The 19422-nt window shown below is 34.1% G+C and overlaps 1 protein-coding gene across 8 annotated transcripts in view; it reads right to left on the bottom strand.

Moving 5' to 3' along the window:
• Window positions 1-19422, bottom strand: part of sulf2b (sulfatase 2b) — a 191095-nt gene that overhangs the window by 33140 nt on the left and 138533 nt on the right. For all 8 annotated transcript variants that reach the window (XM_067446721.1, XM_067446722.1, XM_067446720.1 and 5 more), the window contains 4 exons: window positions 7151-7391; window positions 4781-5020; window positions 882-1033; window positions 20-189 (listed from right to left, as the gene is read on the bottom strand). In XM_067446721.1, the coding sequence (XP_067302822.1) occupies window positions 20-189; window positions 882-1033; window positions 4781-5020; window positions 7151-7331 (743 nt within the window). In that variant the 5' untranslated portion in view covers window positions 7332-7391. The remainder of the gene's footprint in view (window positions 1-19; window positions 190-881; window positions 1034-4780; window positions 5021-7150; window positions 7392-19422) is intronic.

The following is a 19422-nucleotide window of genomic DNA, read 5'->3' as shown; positions in this document are numbered from 1 at the left end:
GATAGAGGTTTGGACTCACATGTGCTGTGATGCATTGGGAAAGGCAGTGGTGTACTGAGGAGCCGAGTCCTCAGGGCCATGAGGGGCGGAGTGACTGATCACCATCAGGATGGGTCTGTGTGGATAGATCTTCTTTGACATGCGGAAGTAACTGATGCTGTCATTGGTTATAAGATCTGTCAGGTAGTCCTGCAGGAGATACAGAGATCTGATCATTCATCTTCTGATTTAAAAACATTTTAGTGACAGTTAATCATAAGCTTAACATGCATACACATATACCCCACTCATAAGCAAGCTTTTCTGTAGCCAGGAGGGATGGGTACCGAAATCCGGTATTAAATGAGCCCCGGTGCTAAATTATGAAAGACTGCTGGTTAGTAGTTTGGAGAAATGGGAGAATATGATATCATTAGAGCTACATTCGGTCTTAAAGGGACAGCGTCTAATATGCCTGCTGTCAATTGTGCAATTGATATGAATCATACAAAAGGCAAAGAGAAAATACTCAAAGCTCTTGAATGAATAACTTTAGCTTTAATAATAGAATAATTAATCTATCAATTTATAAAGTGAAAACTATGCAGCTATCCATAGTTGCCAGAGGTCCTGAATGTCAGCCACTGCAATGGATGGTAGAAACAACATAAAGGAGCTTAGATGAAGCAAAAGAGAGACTGATGAACCCTGACGAAAGACACTGACCTCTGAGGGAGAACCCATGAGGCAGACAGAGACAGGTCTGACTTTGTTATAAATCAGACTAACAAGACTATCAATCAAACTGGTCAAGAATGGATGAAGACATGGAAATAAATAAATAAAAGAGATGTGATAAGAATAGACAGGGTTCCACATCACTGAACAGCTTGCACACAGACCTTTGAGTATTCACATCCGTGTTTCTCTCGGACGCCATTCCTGCACAGGGTGTAGTTGTAGAAGCGGGAATTCTTCACCATGGCGACCCACTCCCTCCAGCCTGGAGGAATGTACGTCCCGTTATACTCGTTCAGATACTTCCCAAAGAATGCTGGGAAAACACAAACACAAGATTATCATTTCAGTGTTTCAGAGAGGAGAGGAGAGTACAGTCAAAGAAAATAACGTAGAGCAGAACAGAAAGCAGTACAGTGGAGTAGGTTCGAACAGAGACTAGAAAAGAAAGAGTAGAGCAGAAAAAAACTGTGCTGAGTACACTAGAGTAGAAAAGTCAACTCAACTTCATTTATATTGTGCTTTTACAAATATGATTGTTTCAAAGCAGCTTCACGGTGTTAAACTGGAAAATATTGCAACAAATTTGATTCGGCTGTGCAGTCATTCTGGAGAAAACAGTGATGTTATCAGCTCATTTCAAATATCATATAGCGACAATGTGGGCAGATCAGTAATATAGTTAATACTTATTTGTATATTTAGTTGAAAACTTAAATCGAAAATAAATGATTATTAATCTGGTAACCTTATAGGTCAGAAATCATATTAGATTATTCTGATCATATTAAAGTTCAAGGTATCACGCAAAAGATGGGTTTATTGAGGATGACGCGTCGTTACACAAAAATATGAATATTCGAAGGATCGGAGTCATCACGCCGGAGACGGGTTTATTTAGGATGACGTGTCGAGTAAACAATTATTGCATATAAATATTCGAAAGATCGGAGTCGTCACGCCTAGAACAGTATTTACTCTATTTGTCACGAAGAGTAGAGTAAATAGAGTAAAACAGAAGAGTATGGCACAGCAGAGTAAACATAGAAACTCATGAATGGGAGAAAGTGCAATGCCCATGCCCAATATGGTGTATAAGCCCCACCTTCTGAATGAAAGAGCCAATCGTTGATTAGTTAAATCACCACGTCACTGCAGCTGACGATAGAAGCTCCGGTTGCTATAGAAACAGTCAAACATTCTGAGACCCGACACATTAGCTTTGTCCGTTTTTTTAAAAGGTTTTTTTTAGTCATGATTTGAGCATTTACGCCGCATTCACACGGGGCGTAGGCGTTAACGCTTCCCATTTACTTTGAATGGGTGACATCATCCGTTGCCGAAATGAATTGTGGGTTCCGTCACGGCGCTTCACTCGCGTTCCAAGCGCCAGAAGTTGAAGATTTCTCAACTTTTCAAGCGCCAGCGCAGGCGCCATCCAATCTTATCACCATATGCAAATATCCTACAGCAGACGCTAGCCAACAGCTTTGAGCACCTGTGCAGTGCACTGACAACAACTACACAGGCAATCACACATAACACCAAATCGGCATCCATTTCGTCTCACAGACTAGCTGTCATAAAAAGGTGCTTTTGTTGTGTTGTGTTTTGGTCCAAGCGGCAAGTTAATGTGATTGGCTGTTGTCACTATGACGATCGCGTCAGCACCCAGCTTCAGCCACGCCCTCCGTCAAGCGTTAACGCCTACGCCCCGTGTGAATGCGGCGTTAGAAATAAAATTAATAAGACAGTTCAAAGAGATAGTAGCTGCACTTGCATGTCCGAGAAACTTTTTAAAGATGGCCACCGAGTGAAATGACTTGAATTAAAGGGACTTTGGTATAGTGTAGAACACTAGCCTGACAAGTCAGACCAACATAAATATGAAGTTGGGTCTGGAAACACACCGTTGGCAGGGCTCAGTCTGCTAGGCGGGATAAACGGTTGCCTTTCCAAGCTCCTTAATAGCGCTACAACCAACCAGAGCAATGAAGAAGGTGAAGTGGAGCTAGTTGTTAGTTTAAACTTTTGCCGTATCCGGTCGGCAAAACTCCGAAAACGTCTTCCTTTTTTAAGAATGACTTCAGTGCCGTTCTTTGTTCTTTTCTCAAAGAAAAGCTTCACTTCAAGCCTTCCAGAGTCGCGGCCAAAGCCGATTCGACAGACCACCGTTCGCCAGCATCTTTGTTTTCAAGTAGCACGCGGAACCTCCACATCTCTGCCATCATTCTGTTAAGCCCCGCCCACCAACTCTATACACGATGTGATTGGCCTGACCAGAGTTTTTTTGCAAGCCAACGGAGAGTAGACTACCCTGACTGAAAAATTAGATTTGCTGCTGCTATGGTGCGTCTAGATTTCTAGGCTAGTAGAACACGGCAGAGTAGAATAGAACAGAGTTGAGTAAAAAAGCTTGGTAAAGTATATCAGAAGAGTAGAAAGGTGTATAGGAGAGTTGAGTAGAACAGAACAGAGCATGGTAGAGTAGAAATAAGTAAAGTATAACATTATGATTGAGCAAAGAAGAACAGAATAGAGTAAATTTGAGTAGAATAGCATATGGTAAAGTTCAGTATAGTGGAATGAAGTATTGTAGAACAGGATAAAACTGAACAGAGTAGAGAAAAAAATTATTGAGTACAGTAAAACAAAGTTAAGTAGAGCAAAGTACAGTAGAGAATGGTAAAGAAGAGGCTTGAAGAGTGTCTGGTATAGTTGAGTAGAGAAGAACAGAATAGAGTACAGTATGGCTGAGAAGAGATAGAATACAGCCAAATAAAACAAACTTTTAATACTTAAAAAGTACATTGCAGATTTAATATACAATAGGCATATAGACAGAATGCAGGCAGGTAGATAAATAGAGGACAGGGAGCTTTGTGAAGATGGATGAATATTTCTGTTGGAAATGTTACATTAGAGAGGATGTTGGTCAGAGCCGGTCTCTCTCCTAGAGGAAGTGTGCTCTAATGGATCACTGTTACCACTAAAAGCTTGACTCACTGCCAGGTGTGTGTGTGTGTGTGTGTACAGGCATACCATTCACAGCTGTTCATGCTATGTTTACATGCACATAGTAGTTGTGGATAATGTCCGAATCACAAACAGATAAATCTCTCCCTCTCTCTCACACACACACACACACACACACACACACACACATACACACACACACACACACACACACACACACACACACACACACACACACACACACACACACACACACACACACACACACACACACACACACACACACACACACACACACACACACACACACACACACACACACACACACACACACACACACACACACACACACACACACACAAAACCATCTATTACAGCCCAAAGGAATAGTTTAATGAAAATCATCTGTTAGAGACAGATTATGTCAATGTTCGTGCAAGAGTCTTTGAAAAAGTGTGTGTGTGAGACCTGGGGGCCTGTCACACTGAATCTCTGGTGAGAGTGTGTGAAAACAGACACAGCTCTGACTGATGAAACAGCTCACAAATGAATGAGCGCTCAGTTTAATCAATTCTACACTGATGTCAGGTTGTTATTAAGAAGAGTTCATGCACCATAATGCTTTGGTGTGTATTTTAGAGGTTTTCAGATGGAATCATCAAAATGTATAAAAATATGAAAGTTTTTTTTTTTAAAGATGTTCAGTCTCCACTTAAGTCTAGTCTACCTAACTCTATTCTACTCTACTTCAGTCTGTGCTACTCTACTTTAATCTAGTCTACATTTTTCTACTCATCTCGAGGCTTAGTCGACTTCATTCTACACTAATCTATGCTATACTTTTTCATGTGAAAATAACATTCAGTCACTACTCTACTGTATGCTCCCCTTCTTCATGTGACAATACACATTCATATCAAACTCTATTGAAATACTATGCTCTATGTTGTATGCATTTCTCTATTTTGCCGCACCGTATCTGACTCTATACCGCACTCCACACAACTGTATTTTACTTATATCGTTATATCATGGCAATTTAACCAAGTCATTATTTTCTTTGTGTGTGTTTTTGTATGGTCTCCACCTGTCCTGTAGCCAGTGTTGTTGAGGTAAACTCCAAAAGTGCGTGGCTCGTGTTGGGCCTGCCAGGAGGGCGAAGAGCAGTTCTCGTTGTTGGTGTAGGTGTTGTGGTTGTGGGCGTACTTTCCCGTCAGCATGGAGGAACGTGACGGACAGCACATGGGTGTGGTGACAAACGCGTTGGAGAAGTGCGTTCCACCTTGTTCCATGATCCGCCGGGTCTTATTCATGACCTGCATGGAGCCTTGAAGAGAGAGAGAGAGAGAGAGAGAGAGAGTGAGAGAGGATCTATCATATATTACTAGAGGTGACATAAAGTCTGCTCTACTAACTGCCCTACTTCAAATGAACTGCCTTCTTCTCTTTCTCTTCCTCTACAAAACACTAGACAGCGACAGGATAAAGATATCAGCTCTTTCATTAATTCTCTGTTTGTGACATTCCAGCCTTTAAGAGGAAATGTATTGATTGTTTGCAACACGGGAATTCATATGACACCAGTGGTGTGTGTGCATGAATGTGTGTGTTTAGAGATATATGATACAAGCTTTATATTCACAAGTCACACACTATTTATTAAAAGTTTCAATTACAGAATATACTTTTCAAAACCCCTTTGTTTTTGCTCCTTCTCAGCATGAATTTGACCTTCGTTGTTCAAACACATTTTATATTACATATCACTGTTTTTACACTATTCTTCATCAAATAAACCTGATGAGATACCTGATGAGCCTTGGTGAGTATAAGCGACTTCTGCTCAAAACATTCAATCATTTTTATTAATGGATACGTTTTTAAAAAGACAGAATTCATAAATAACTATATAAAACTATAGCTAAACAAATCCACACAACCTACACTCTGATTGGCTCAATTGATATAATCGGAGACAGGAAGTCTAGTTCAGTTTGGCCTTTGACAGGATCTCCACACCTCTACAGATTCATGCAGAAAGGTCAGCACATACAAGCGGCAAAAATCCTCTGTGAACTTTACATGCAAAGGTCAGTATGGATGGACAACACAAATCGGAGTTCACACGGATAAGTGTGCAAGAGGAGACGAGACGTGGACAGTCATCTGCCGCATTCATTATTACAGATTACACAAGTGTGTGTTCGGTTCAGGTATACCCTACAGTATTTATAAAGTGCTTTATACAATACAGATTGTATTTTGCACAAAGACAGAAATATTTGAAATCCTTGTCCTTAAGAGGACATTATTTTGTCCCCATGAATACAATCTCATGAATGTCAAAAATGTCAAAAAATGCAGAACATTTTCTGTGATGGGTAGGGTTAGTGTAAGGGGAAATAATATACAGTTTGTACAGTATAAAAATCATTATGTCTATGGAAAGCCCCCATGAAACATGAAAACCCAACATGTGTATGTGTGTGTGTGTGTGTGTGTGTGTGTGTGTGTGTGGGTGTGTGTGTGTGTGTGGGTGTGTGTGTAAACTTGACACTGCCCACTGCTGAGAGGAGTGGGGACTTTCCTTCCTAATTGAATCATTGTCTTCCGCTTTGACAAAGCTAGATATCTCTTTTTGACTACATAAAGAGCTGCTTGCAAAAATAAAGAGCTCTCACACACACAAACACATTCAACAGAACCAAAAGCTTGTTCAGCATTAGTTCCATCTCATACCTGAAACCTGTTAGGACCGAGAGATCTCCTTTGTTAAAACCATTAGAGATCTTAAAGAACTGCTCCGTTTTTTTATACATGCAAGCAGTTAGATCAGGTTATACTGGTTAACATGCACTAAATTAAAAACCTAAAGGAACACTACCGCTTAAAAGTTGTTTTTTGTAATGTTTTTGAAAGAAGTCTCACTCTCATTATGCTCACCAAGGCTACAGTCATCTATTAATTTGATGAAAAATACAGTAAAACCAGAAGTATTGTGAAATATTATTTCAATTTAAAATAACTATTTTCTATTGTAATATATTTTCAAATGTAATTTACTTCTGTGAGGATAAAGCTGAATTTTCAGCATCGTTACACCAATACTGTCCCATGATCCCTCAGAAATCATTCTAATATGTTGGTTTGCTGCTCATTTCTTATCATGAAAAAAAAAACATATATTTGAAAGCATTTATTCTTTACTGTCACTTTTGATCAATGTAATGCATACTTGCTGAATAAAAGTATTACTTTCTTTCAAGAATCTGAACAAACATTTTAACAGAAGAATTATTAATTCATTTGCATAGCAAAGTTACTGTAATGGTTAATGAATAGTTTAATACAATTAAATACAAAAATAAATCAATCTTGAACCTCTGTGTCTTTTATTGTATTTTGGTTGCCATCATAAATGATCCTAAAGGTATCTGAATATACTTTTTCCACTCACCCAGTTCAATGTCCTGGTCATCGGTGAGGATGAGGATGATGTTGGGGCGGATGTTGCGCCGGTCCCGCTGGAACCGTGGTTTCAGTTTTTGATTGGACAGGAACACGGAAGCATGAGCCACCGCTAACACAGCCAGCAGCAGCAAGAGCCGGGCCGTCAGCCCCTGCGTCGCCATGGCCATGGCAAACTCTGACCCTCTCACGGCTCCCGCTCACACTACGCTGCTTTCACCTTGTGACACCTGTAGGAAAAATAAAACAGACAAAATTGTTTTATTCAGTTGTCAACCTAAAATGAGGCCTAAAAGTTTATTTCCAACCAATTTCTGGTTCTCAACCACTACCGCATGCAGATTTATCAGAGAGATTCTATTTATAGTAAATATTTAATGACCTTAATTGTTATAGCCATAAATTAGGTCTATATATAAAATATGCAGCCTCTCTTGTGCTTAAAATACTTCATGAAATCTAGGCTACAACATGACCAGGACGCAAAAGTAAACTCGACATAAGGAGCCAGCTAACAGTGTGTCACAAATGGCATTTCTGCATATTCACCGCTGTCTAAAACTCCTGCTAATGTTTGCTAGATCCTATTTGTGAAAATGAGATTCAGAGTCCTTATTTTCATTAAGACAAATTATTGTTCCAAATAGGATATAATGACTGAGATGAGATGCACACTTCAACTAAAATCTCAGACTTTTGCACACACAATGTAAACCCCTGGACTAATTGAATAAACTGACATTATTACACTGACTGGAAATGTTCGTTTTGGTACAATCTGTAACATCCATTACACCACAATCCTCTTAATAAATATTAGTGCTCAAGCTTACAGAGGCAAATGACAAACTTTCACACTGTCCAAGAACACAACACTGAATATTATGGCAAGAAAGTAAAGTAAGTAGGTACCACACTGTTTGTGGTGGTTGAGGAGATTCCCCCTTCTATGTAAAGCTCTTTGAGAGCCTAGAAAAGCGCTATATAAATGTAACAAATTATTATTTATTATTAGTATGTTTCTCTCATAATTTTGACTTTTCATATCATAATAAGACTTTTGCCTTATATTATGACTAATTGTGATACAAGCATGATTGTTTATTACACTCTTCACAGTTTTCACATTAATGACATAAATGAACCATTTTTGATTCCCCAAAAAACCTTTCAGTGATCAGTTCACAACATGTAACAAAAATATTTTCATAATCTGAATAACCTTTTTCCACTATATAAATAACCTTTTGTGGAATGAAAAGGTTCAATGAATGCTAAAGGTTCTGTATGGAGTCATAGATGCCAATAAAGATCCTTTATTGTTAAACGTGTTGATGGCAGAAATCAGCTTCCATTTAGGGAACAATGCAAACTGGCCACAAAATCTGACATTTGCACAGAGCTCTTTCCCATCTTAGATTCCACAATCTGAGACACTATACTGGAAAACATTTCATTCGAAGATGCCATTATCTACACCAAGCATCTGGATATATGCCCAGTTATAATGCTCTACTTTATCAATTTTTTGATGAATAACTACTTTTATAATCAATAGAAAATGGACACAAACATCTCTTTTAATAAAATCCATTTTACCGCATGTTTTCGTGGTTGGAACCCAGCTAGCAGGGGATGTTCTCAGAACTTCCGGAAGGTTCTGGCAGGTTCTTTAAAGTTATCTGGTCTTTAATAACGTTCTCAAAGCGTTAGCAAAAAAAACATTATCCATACATTATTCTTTATTTTTATTTTTAAAACATTTGTTCACCTAACATTTTTAAATGTTACAACTTGTTACAGAATGTCCAGAAAACATTCAAAAGAAACAATCCCATAATGTTTGCAAAAGGAAATGTTATTTTAATATTTGCATAACCAAGAAAAAACGCTTAAGAAAAGAAAATAACAACAAAAAAACATGAACATTCAGAAGTTTTAACATTTTAATAACTTAATGGGTTTTGAAAGTATGGAAGCTTGTTTCCGCCACAGAATAAAACATTTTAAAAGATAATTGCAACTTTTTATCTCATAATTGTGAGAGAATTCACAAGTTCACTTCACGATTCAGAATTTAAATTTGTTTTCTCGCAATTACGAGTTTATAAGATCTATATATACTTTATATCTCACAATTCTGACTTTATATCACACAATTCTGACTTTATATCTCACAATTCTGACTTTATATCACACAATTCTGACTTTATATCTCACAATTCTGACTTTATATCTCACAATTCTGACTTTATATCACACAATTCTGACTTTATATCTCACAATTCTGACTTTATATCACACAATTCTGACTTTACATCTCACAATTCTGACTTTATATCTCATAATTCTGACTTTATATCACACAATTCTGACTTTATATCACACAATTCTGACTTTATATCTCACAATTCTGACTTTATATCTCACAATTCTGACTTTATATCTCACAATTCTGACTTTATATCACACAATTCTGACTTTATATCTCACAATTCTGACTTTATATCACACAATTCTGACTTTATATCTCACAATTCTGACTTTATATCTCACAATTCTGACTTTATATCTCACAATTCTGACTTTATATCACACAATTCTGACTTTATATCACACAATTCTGACTTTATATCTCACAATTATGACTTTATATCTCACAATTATGACTTTATATCTCACAATTCTGACTTTATATCTCACAATTCTGACTTTATATCTCACAATTCTGACTTTATAGCTCACAATTCTGACTTTATATCTCACAATTCTGTCTTTATATCTCACAATTCTGACTTTATATCACACAATTCTGACTTTATATCTCACAATTCTGACTTTATATCACACAATTCTGACTTTATATCACACAATTCTGACTTTATATCTCACAATTCTGACTTAAAATCACACAATTCTGACTTTATATCACACAATTCTGACTTTATATCTCACAATTCTGACTTTATATCTCACAATTCTGACTTTATATCTCACAATTCTGTCTTTATATCTCACAATTCTGACTTTATATCTCACAATTCTGACTTTATATCTCACAATTCTGACTTTATATCACAATTCTGACTTTATATCACACAATTCTGACTTTATATCACACAATTCTGACTTTATATCTCACAATTCTGACTTTATATCTGACAATTCTGACTTTATATCTCACAATTCTGACTTTATATCACACAATTCTGACTTTATATCTCACAATTCTGACTTTATATCTCACAATTCTGACTTTATATCTCACAATTCTGACTTTATATCACACAATTCTGACTTTATATCACACAATTCTGACTTTATATCTCACAATTCTGACTTAAAATCACACAATTCTGACTTTATATCACACAATTCTGACTTTATATCTCACAATTCTGACTTTATATCTCACAATTCTGACTTTATATCTCACAATTCTGACTTTATATCTCACAATTCTGACTTTATATCACACAATTCTGACTTTATATCACACAATTCTGACTTTATATCTCACAATTCTGACTTTATATCACACAATTCTGACTTTATATCAGACAATTCTGACTTTATATCACACAATTCTGACTTTATATTTAACAATTCTGACTTTATATCACACAATTCTGACTTTATATCTCACAATTCTGACTTTATATCACACAATTCTGACTTTATATCTCACAATTCTGACTTTATATCAGACAATTCTGACTTTATATCACACAATTCTGACTTTATATCACACAATTCTGACTTTATATCACACAATTCTGACTTTATATCTCACAATTCTGACTTTATATCACACAATTCTGACTTTATATCTCACAATTCTGAATTTATATCAGACAATTCTGACTTTATATCACACAATTCTGACTTTATATTTAACAATTCTGACTTTATATCACACAATTCTGACTTTATATCTCACAATTCTGACTTTATATCACACAATTCTGACTTTATATCACACAATTCTGACTTTATATCTCACAATTCTGACTTTATATCTCACAATTCTGACTTTATATCAGACAATTCTGACTTTATATCACACAATTCTGACTTTATATCTCACAATTCTGACTTTATATCTCACAATTCTGACTTTATATCTCACAATTCTGACTTTATATCTCACAATTCTGACTTTATATCACACAATTCTGACTTTATATCACACAATTCTGACTTTATATCTCACAATTCTGACTTTATATCAGACAATTCTGACTTTATATCACACAATTCTGACTTTATATCACACAATTCTGACTTTATATCTCACAATTCTGACTTTATATCACACAATTCTGACTTTATATCACACAATTCTGACTTTATATCTCACAATTCTGACTTTATATCTCACAATTCTGACTTTATATCTCACAATTCTGACTTTATATCTCACAATTCTGACTTTATATCTCACAATTCTGACTTTATATCACACAATTCTGACTTTATATCTCACAATTCTGACTTTATATCTCACAATTCTGACTTTATATCTCACAATTCTGACTTTATATCAGACAATTCTGACTTTATATCACACAATTCTGACTTTATATCTCACAATTCTGACTTTATATCTCACAATTCTGACTTTATATCACACAATTCTGACTTTATATCACACAATTCTGACTTTATATCTCACAATTCTGACTTAAAATCACACACAATTCTGACTTTATATCAGACAATTCTGACTTTATATCACACAATTCTGACTTTATATTTAACAATTCTGACTTTATATCACACAATTCTGACTTTATATCTCACAATTCTGACTTTATATCACACAATTCTGACTTTATATCTCACAATTCTGACTTTATATCACACAATTCTGACTTTATATCAGACAGTTCTGACTTTATATCACACAATTCTGACTTTATATCAGACAATTCTGACTTTATATCACACAATTCTGACTTTATATCTCACAATTCTGACTTTATATCACACAATTCTGACTTTATATCTCACAATTCTGAATTTATATCAGACAATTCTGACTTTATATCACACAATTCCGACTTTATATTTAACAATTCTGACTTTATATCACACAATTCTGACTTTATATCTCACAATTCTGACTTTATATCACACAATTCTGACTTTATATCTCACAATTCTGACTTTATATCTCACAATTCTGACTTTATATCTCACAATTCTGACTTTATATCAGACAATTCTGACTTTATATCACACAATTCTGACTTTATATTTAACAATTCTGACTTTATATCACACAATTCTGACTTTATATCTCACAATTCTGACTTTATATCACACAATTCTGACTTTATATCTCACAATTCTGAATTTATATCAGACAATTCTGACTTTATATCACACAATTCTGACTTTATATTTAACAATTCTGACTTTATATCACACAATTCTGACTTTATATCTCACAATTCTGACTTTATATCACAGAATTCTGACTTTATATCTCACAATTCTGACTTTATATCTCACAATTCTGACTTTATATCTCACAATTCTGACTTTATATCAGACAATTCTGACTTTATATCACACAATTCTGACTTTATATCACACAATTCTGACTTTATATCACACAATTCTGACTTTATATCTCACAATTCTGACTTTATATCTCACAATTCTGACTTTATATCAGACAATTCTGACTTTATATCACACAATTCTGACTTTATATCACACAATTCTGACTTTATATTTAACAATTCTGACTTTATATCACACAATTCTGACTTTATATCTCACAATTCTGACTTTATATCACACAATTCTGACTTTATATCTCACAATTCTGACTTTATATCACACAATTCTGACTTTATATCAGACAATTCTGACTTTATATCACACAATTCTGACTTTATATTTAACAATTCTGACTTTATATCACACAATTCTGACTTTATATCTCACAATTCTGACTTTATATCACACAATTCTGACTTTATATCTCACAATTCTGAATTTATATCAGACAATTCTGACTTTATATCACACAATTCTGACTTTATATTTAACAATTCTGACTTTATATCACACAATTCTGACTTTATATCTCACAATTCTGACTTTATATCACACAATTCTGACTTTATATCTCACAATTCTGACTTTATATCTCACAATTCTGACTTTATATCTCACAATTCTGACTTTATATCAGACAATTCTGACTTTATATCACACAATTCTGACTTTATATTTAACAATTCTGACTTTATATCACACAATTCTGACTTTATATCTCACAATTCTGACTTTATATCACACAATTCTGACTTTATATCTCACAATTCTGAATTTATATCAGACAATTCTGACTTTATATCACACAATTCTGACTTTATATTTAACAATTCTGACTTTATATCACACAATTCTGACTTTATATCTCACAATTCTGACTTTATATCACACAATTCTGACTTTATATCTCACAATTCTGACTTTATATCTCACAATTCTGACTTTATATCTCACAATTCTGACTTTATATCAGACAATTCTGACTTTATATCACACAATTCTGACTTTATATCACACAATTCTGACTTTATATCACACAATTCTGACTTTATATCTCACAATTCTGACTTTATATCTCACAATTCTGACTTTATATCAGACAATTCTGACTTTATATCACACAATTCTGACTTTATATCACACAATTCTGACTTTATATTTAACAATTCTGACTTTATATCACACAATTCTGACTTTATATCTCACAATTCTGACTTTATATCACACAATTCTGACTTTATATCTCACAATTCTGAATTTATATCTCACAATTCTGACTTTATATCTCACAATTCTGACTTTATATCACACAATTCTGACTTTATATCAAACAATTCTGACTTTATATCTCACAATTCTGAATTTATATCTCACAATTCTGACTTTATATCTCACAATTCTGACTTTATATCACACAATTCTGACTTTATATCAAACAATTCTGACTTTATATCTCACAATTCTGACTTTATATCACACAATTCTGACTTTATATCTCACAATTCTGACTTTATATCTCACAATTCTGACTTTATATCACACAATTCTGACTTTATATCTCACAATTCTGACTTTATATCTCACAATTCTGACTTTATATCTCACAATTCTGACTTTATATCTCACAATTCTGACTTTATATCTCACAATTCTGACTTTATATCACACAATTCTGACTTTATATCAGACAATTCTGACTTTATATCACACAATTCTGACTTTATATTTAACAATTCTGACTTTATATCACACAATTCTGACTTTATATCTCACAATTCTGACTTTATATCACACAATTCTGACTTTATATCTCACAATTCTGAATTTATATCTCACAATTCTGACTTTATATCACACAATTCTGACTTTATATCAAACAATTCTGACTTTATATCTCACAATTCTGACTTTATATCACACAATTCTGACTTTATATCTCACAATTCTGACTTTATATCTCACAATTCTGACTTTATATCACACAATTCTGACTTTATATCACACAATTCTGACTTTATATCACACAATTCTGACTTTATATCTCACAATTCTGACTTTATATCTCACAATTCTGACTTTATATCTCACAATTCTGACTTTATATCTCACAATTCTGACTTTATAACACACAATTCTGACTTTAAAGAAACTCATACAGGTTTGGAACGACATGAGGGTGAGTAAATGATGAAAGATACATTTTTTGGGTATCTTTTTATATGGATGCTTGTTTCCACCTCAGAATATTTTTTTTAAAGCAATTGCAACTTTTTATCTCAAATTTCTGACTTTTTTCAGAATTGTGTGATAAAGTTGCAATTACGTGTTATAAAGTCAGAATTGCCTAATATAAAGTTGCAATTGCGATTAAAAAAGTATTTTTTTCAGTCGTTTCCCCCCTCAGAGTTTGGCCTTTACAACTTGCGATTTGAAGTTTATATCTCACAATTTTGAGAAAAAAGTCAGAATTGTGAGATAAAAAGTTGCAATTGCTTTAAAAAATATATATTCTGAGGTGGAAACAAGCATCCATATAAAAAGATAGTTCACCCAATTTTTTTTATCTTTCATCATTTACTCACCCTCATGTCGTTCCAAACCTGTATGAGTTTCTTTCTTCTGTTGAACAGAAAATTATTTTTTAAAGCATGTTGGTAACCAGACTTCCAGACTTCCAATGTAGGAAAAATTAAAATACAATAGAAGTCAACTTGCACTATAGAAGTTGGCTGCCGTCAACTGACTGGTTAGCAATACTCTTCAAATGTTTCTGCATTCAACACAAGAAATACACTCCTACAGGTTTGGAAAAAAACAACAATAAAAACTTGACAGTAAGTAAATGATGACATAAGTTTCATTTTTGGGTGAACTATCACCTTAACTAAAAGATATCCATTGTCTGTCCATCATGAGAGATGATGAACAGTGTTTGGAATAAGCTGTCTCTCTCACCGAGTTATATTATGGTCCACATTCAATTTGAACCCAGTGAATTAGGAACACACACGCACAGGCACACGCACACACACACACACACACACACACACACACACACACACACACACACACACACACACACACACACACACACACACACACACACACACACACACACACACACACACACACACACACACACACACACACACACACACACACACACACACACACACACAAGCGAAAAGCTTTTATTGATGCACAATGCTGTTTCATGCACTGTAATCATTTCTTGAGCATGAATAATTTAATAGGATGGAATCCCCTTCTCAGCTGCTAATCTGTGTTGGAAAATAAAACCCCACCCACTGCTACCCACCATGAGCTAAATACACACACCACGCACACAGCAGGGACTAATCTGAAGCGAGGGGGGGAGAACTGGAAAGCATAAACAAGCGGAGGAGCCAGAGAGCAATAACCAGAGGACTGAGCTGAAGAGGTGGAGAACGTGAAGATGTCAGATCACCGAGTCAAAGAGCAGATCCATGCTGAGAACATCACTTTCACAGAATTATCCCACGCAGCGGCTCTTTAATATTGTAATACTTCTCTTAGCGAAATTCAAAGCAGCTTATGTCGTTTGTTTCATATTCTGCTACACTGTGGTTGTGTAGGTGAACAGAAAAGAAGCCGACAGTCGTGCTGTCACCGTACAAATATAATAACTGAGAGCGTTTGAAGGTGAAATGCGCCTTGCTAACCGCATCAGATCTCTTGAATACTATTAGAAGTCTTAAGGACCTTCTCTCATTCATCTTATGTTAGACTCCAAATACACATGTAAGGATCAGTCATATCAGCTAACTTATGCTAATTTTATCTGTGCCATAAAGCAAGAGAAACAAAGACCACATAGAACGATTGAACGATGACAGTTAGCCATTTCTGGAAAAGCCAGCTCTGGTTGAGTTAGGCGGGTCATCCCACCAGCAGGGTCCAGTCCAGGTGAAGCTCTGTGAACGTGATTTTGATAATTGTCATTTTATGCTTTAATCGATTAATTGAATTGCCTAAAATTAAAATTCTAAAAAAAAAAAAAAAAAAAAAAAAAAAAAAATCCAAATAAATTAAAACTAAAAACTAAAATTAATTGTTTTTTAAGAATACAAATGAATTTAGGCATTATAAATTTGGATATAAATGGTCAGCTATATCAGCAGACACATTTACAGCTTGTGCTCGTAATGATTACAATATAAGCATAATGTCACAATATAAGGATAATATTTTATCATGTTGTAAGTCAAACCAAAGTTGCCATCATCTGAAGTCTTGACAAATGTCTGCATCACCTGGAATCATCGCAAAGGCTCGATAGTTTAACAGTGATTCAATTGTTGTTTTGCGATATAGTTTTTTATAATTCACTTTGAATGAGCTTTAGGTGATGGCAACTGAGCATGAAACAAAATATCTAATATTTATTTACCAACACCAATAAAAATAATATTACAATTTTGTAAAATCTGAAAAACACTGGTATAAATAATGCATAAAAAAATTTATATGATTGATATAAAGTCAAAATTGTGTTATAAAGACAGAATTCTGATTTTATATCTCACAATTCTGACTTTATATCTCACAATTCTGACTTTATATCACACAATTCTGACTTTATATCACACAATTCTGACTTTATATCACACAATTCTGACTTTATATCACACAATTCTGACTTTATATCTGACAATTCTGACTTTATATCTCACAATTCTGACTTTATATCACACAATTCTGACTTTATATCACACAATTCTGACTTTATATCACACAATTCTGACTTTATATCACACAATTCTGACTTTATATCACACAATTCTGACTTTATATCACACAATTCTGGCTTTATATCTCACAATTCTGACTTTATATCTCACAATTCTGACTTTATATCTCAATACTGACTTTATATCTCACAATTCTGACTTTATATCTCACAATTCTGACTTTATATCTCACAATTCTGACTTTATATCACACAATTCTGACTTTATATCTCACAATTCTGACTTTATATCTCACAATTCTGACTTTATATCACACAATTCTGACTTTATATCACACAATTCTGACTTTATATCACACAATTCTGACTTTATATCACACAATTCTGACTTTATATCACACAATTCTGACTTTATATCACACAATTCTGACTTTATATCACACAATTCTGACTTTATATCACACAATTCTGACTTTATATCACACAATTCTGACTTTATATCACACAATTCTGGCTTTATATCTCACAATTCTGACTTTATATCTCACAATTCTGACTTTATATCTCAATACTGACTTTATATCTCACAATTCTGACTTTATATCTCACAATTCTGACTTTATATCTCACAATTCTGACTTTATATCACACAATTCTGACTTTATATCTCACAATTCTGACTTTATATCTCACAATTCTGACTTTATATCACACAACTCTGACTTTATATCACACAATTCTGACTTTATATCACACAATTCTGACTTTATATCTCACAATTCTGACTTTATATCTCACAATTCTGACTTTATATCTCACAATTCTGACTTTATATCACACAATTCTGACTTTATATCTCACAACTCTGACTTTATATCTCACAATTCTGACTTTATATCACACAATTCTGACTTTATATCACACAATTCTGACTTTATATCTCACAACTCTGACTTTATATCACACAATTCTGACTTTATATCTCACAATTCTGACTTTATATCACACAATTCTGACTTTATATCACACAATTCTGACTTTATATCACACAATTCTGACTTTATATCACACAATTCTGACTTTATATCTCACAATTCTGACTTTATATCTCACAATTCTGACTTTATATCTCACAATTCTGACTTTATATCACACAATTCTGACTTTATATCTCACAACTCTGACTTTATATCTCACAATTCTGACTTTATATCACACAATTCTGACTTTATATCACACAATTCTGACTTTATATCTCACAACTCTGACTTTATATCACACAATTCTGACTTTATATCTCACAACTCTGACTTTATATCTCACAATTCTGACTTTATATCACACAATTCTGACTTTATATCTCACAATTCTGACTTTATATCTCACAATTCTGACTTTATATCACACAATTCTGACTTTATATCACACAATTCTGACTTTATAACACACAATTCTGACTTTATATCACACAATTCTGACTTTATATCACACAATTCTGACTTTATATCTCACAATTCTGACTTTATATCTCACAATTCTGACTTTATATCTCACAATTCTGACTTTATATCACACAATTCTGACTTTATATCTCACAACTCTGACTTTATATCTCACAATTCTGACTTTATATCACACAATTCTGACTTTATATCACACAATTCTGACTTTATATCTCACAACTCTGACTTTATATCACACAATTCTGACTTTATATCTCACAACTCTGACTTTATATCTCACAATTCTGACTTTATATCACACAATTCTGACTTTATATCTCACAATTCTGACTTTATATCTCACAATTCTGACTTTATATCTCACAATTCTGACTTTATATCTCACAATTCTGACTTTATATCACACAATTCTGACTTCATATCTCACAATTCTGACTTCATATCTCACAATTCTGACTTTATATCTCACAATTCTGACTTTATATCTCACAATTC

This window comes from Pseudorasbora parva, chromosome 6, assembly GCF_024679245.1.
Source record: "Pseudorasbora parva isolate DD20220531a chromosome 6, ASM2467924v1, whole genome shotgun sequence".
Classification (NCBI taxonomy): domain Eukaryota; kingdom Metazoa; phylum Chordata; class Actinopteri; order Cypriniformes; family Gobionidae; genus Pseudorasbora; species Pseudorasbora parva.
The sequence above is the reverse complement of the archived record's forward strand: the minus strand, read 5'-3'. Positions and strand labels throughout refer to the sequence as shown.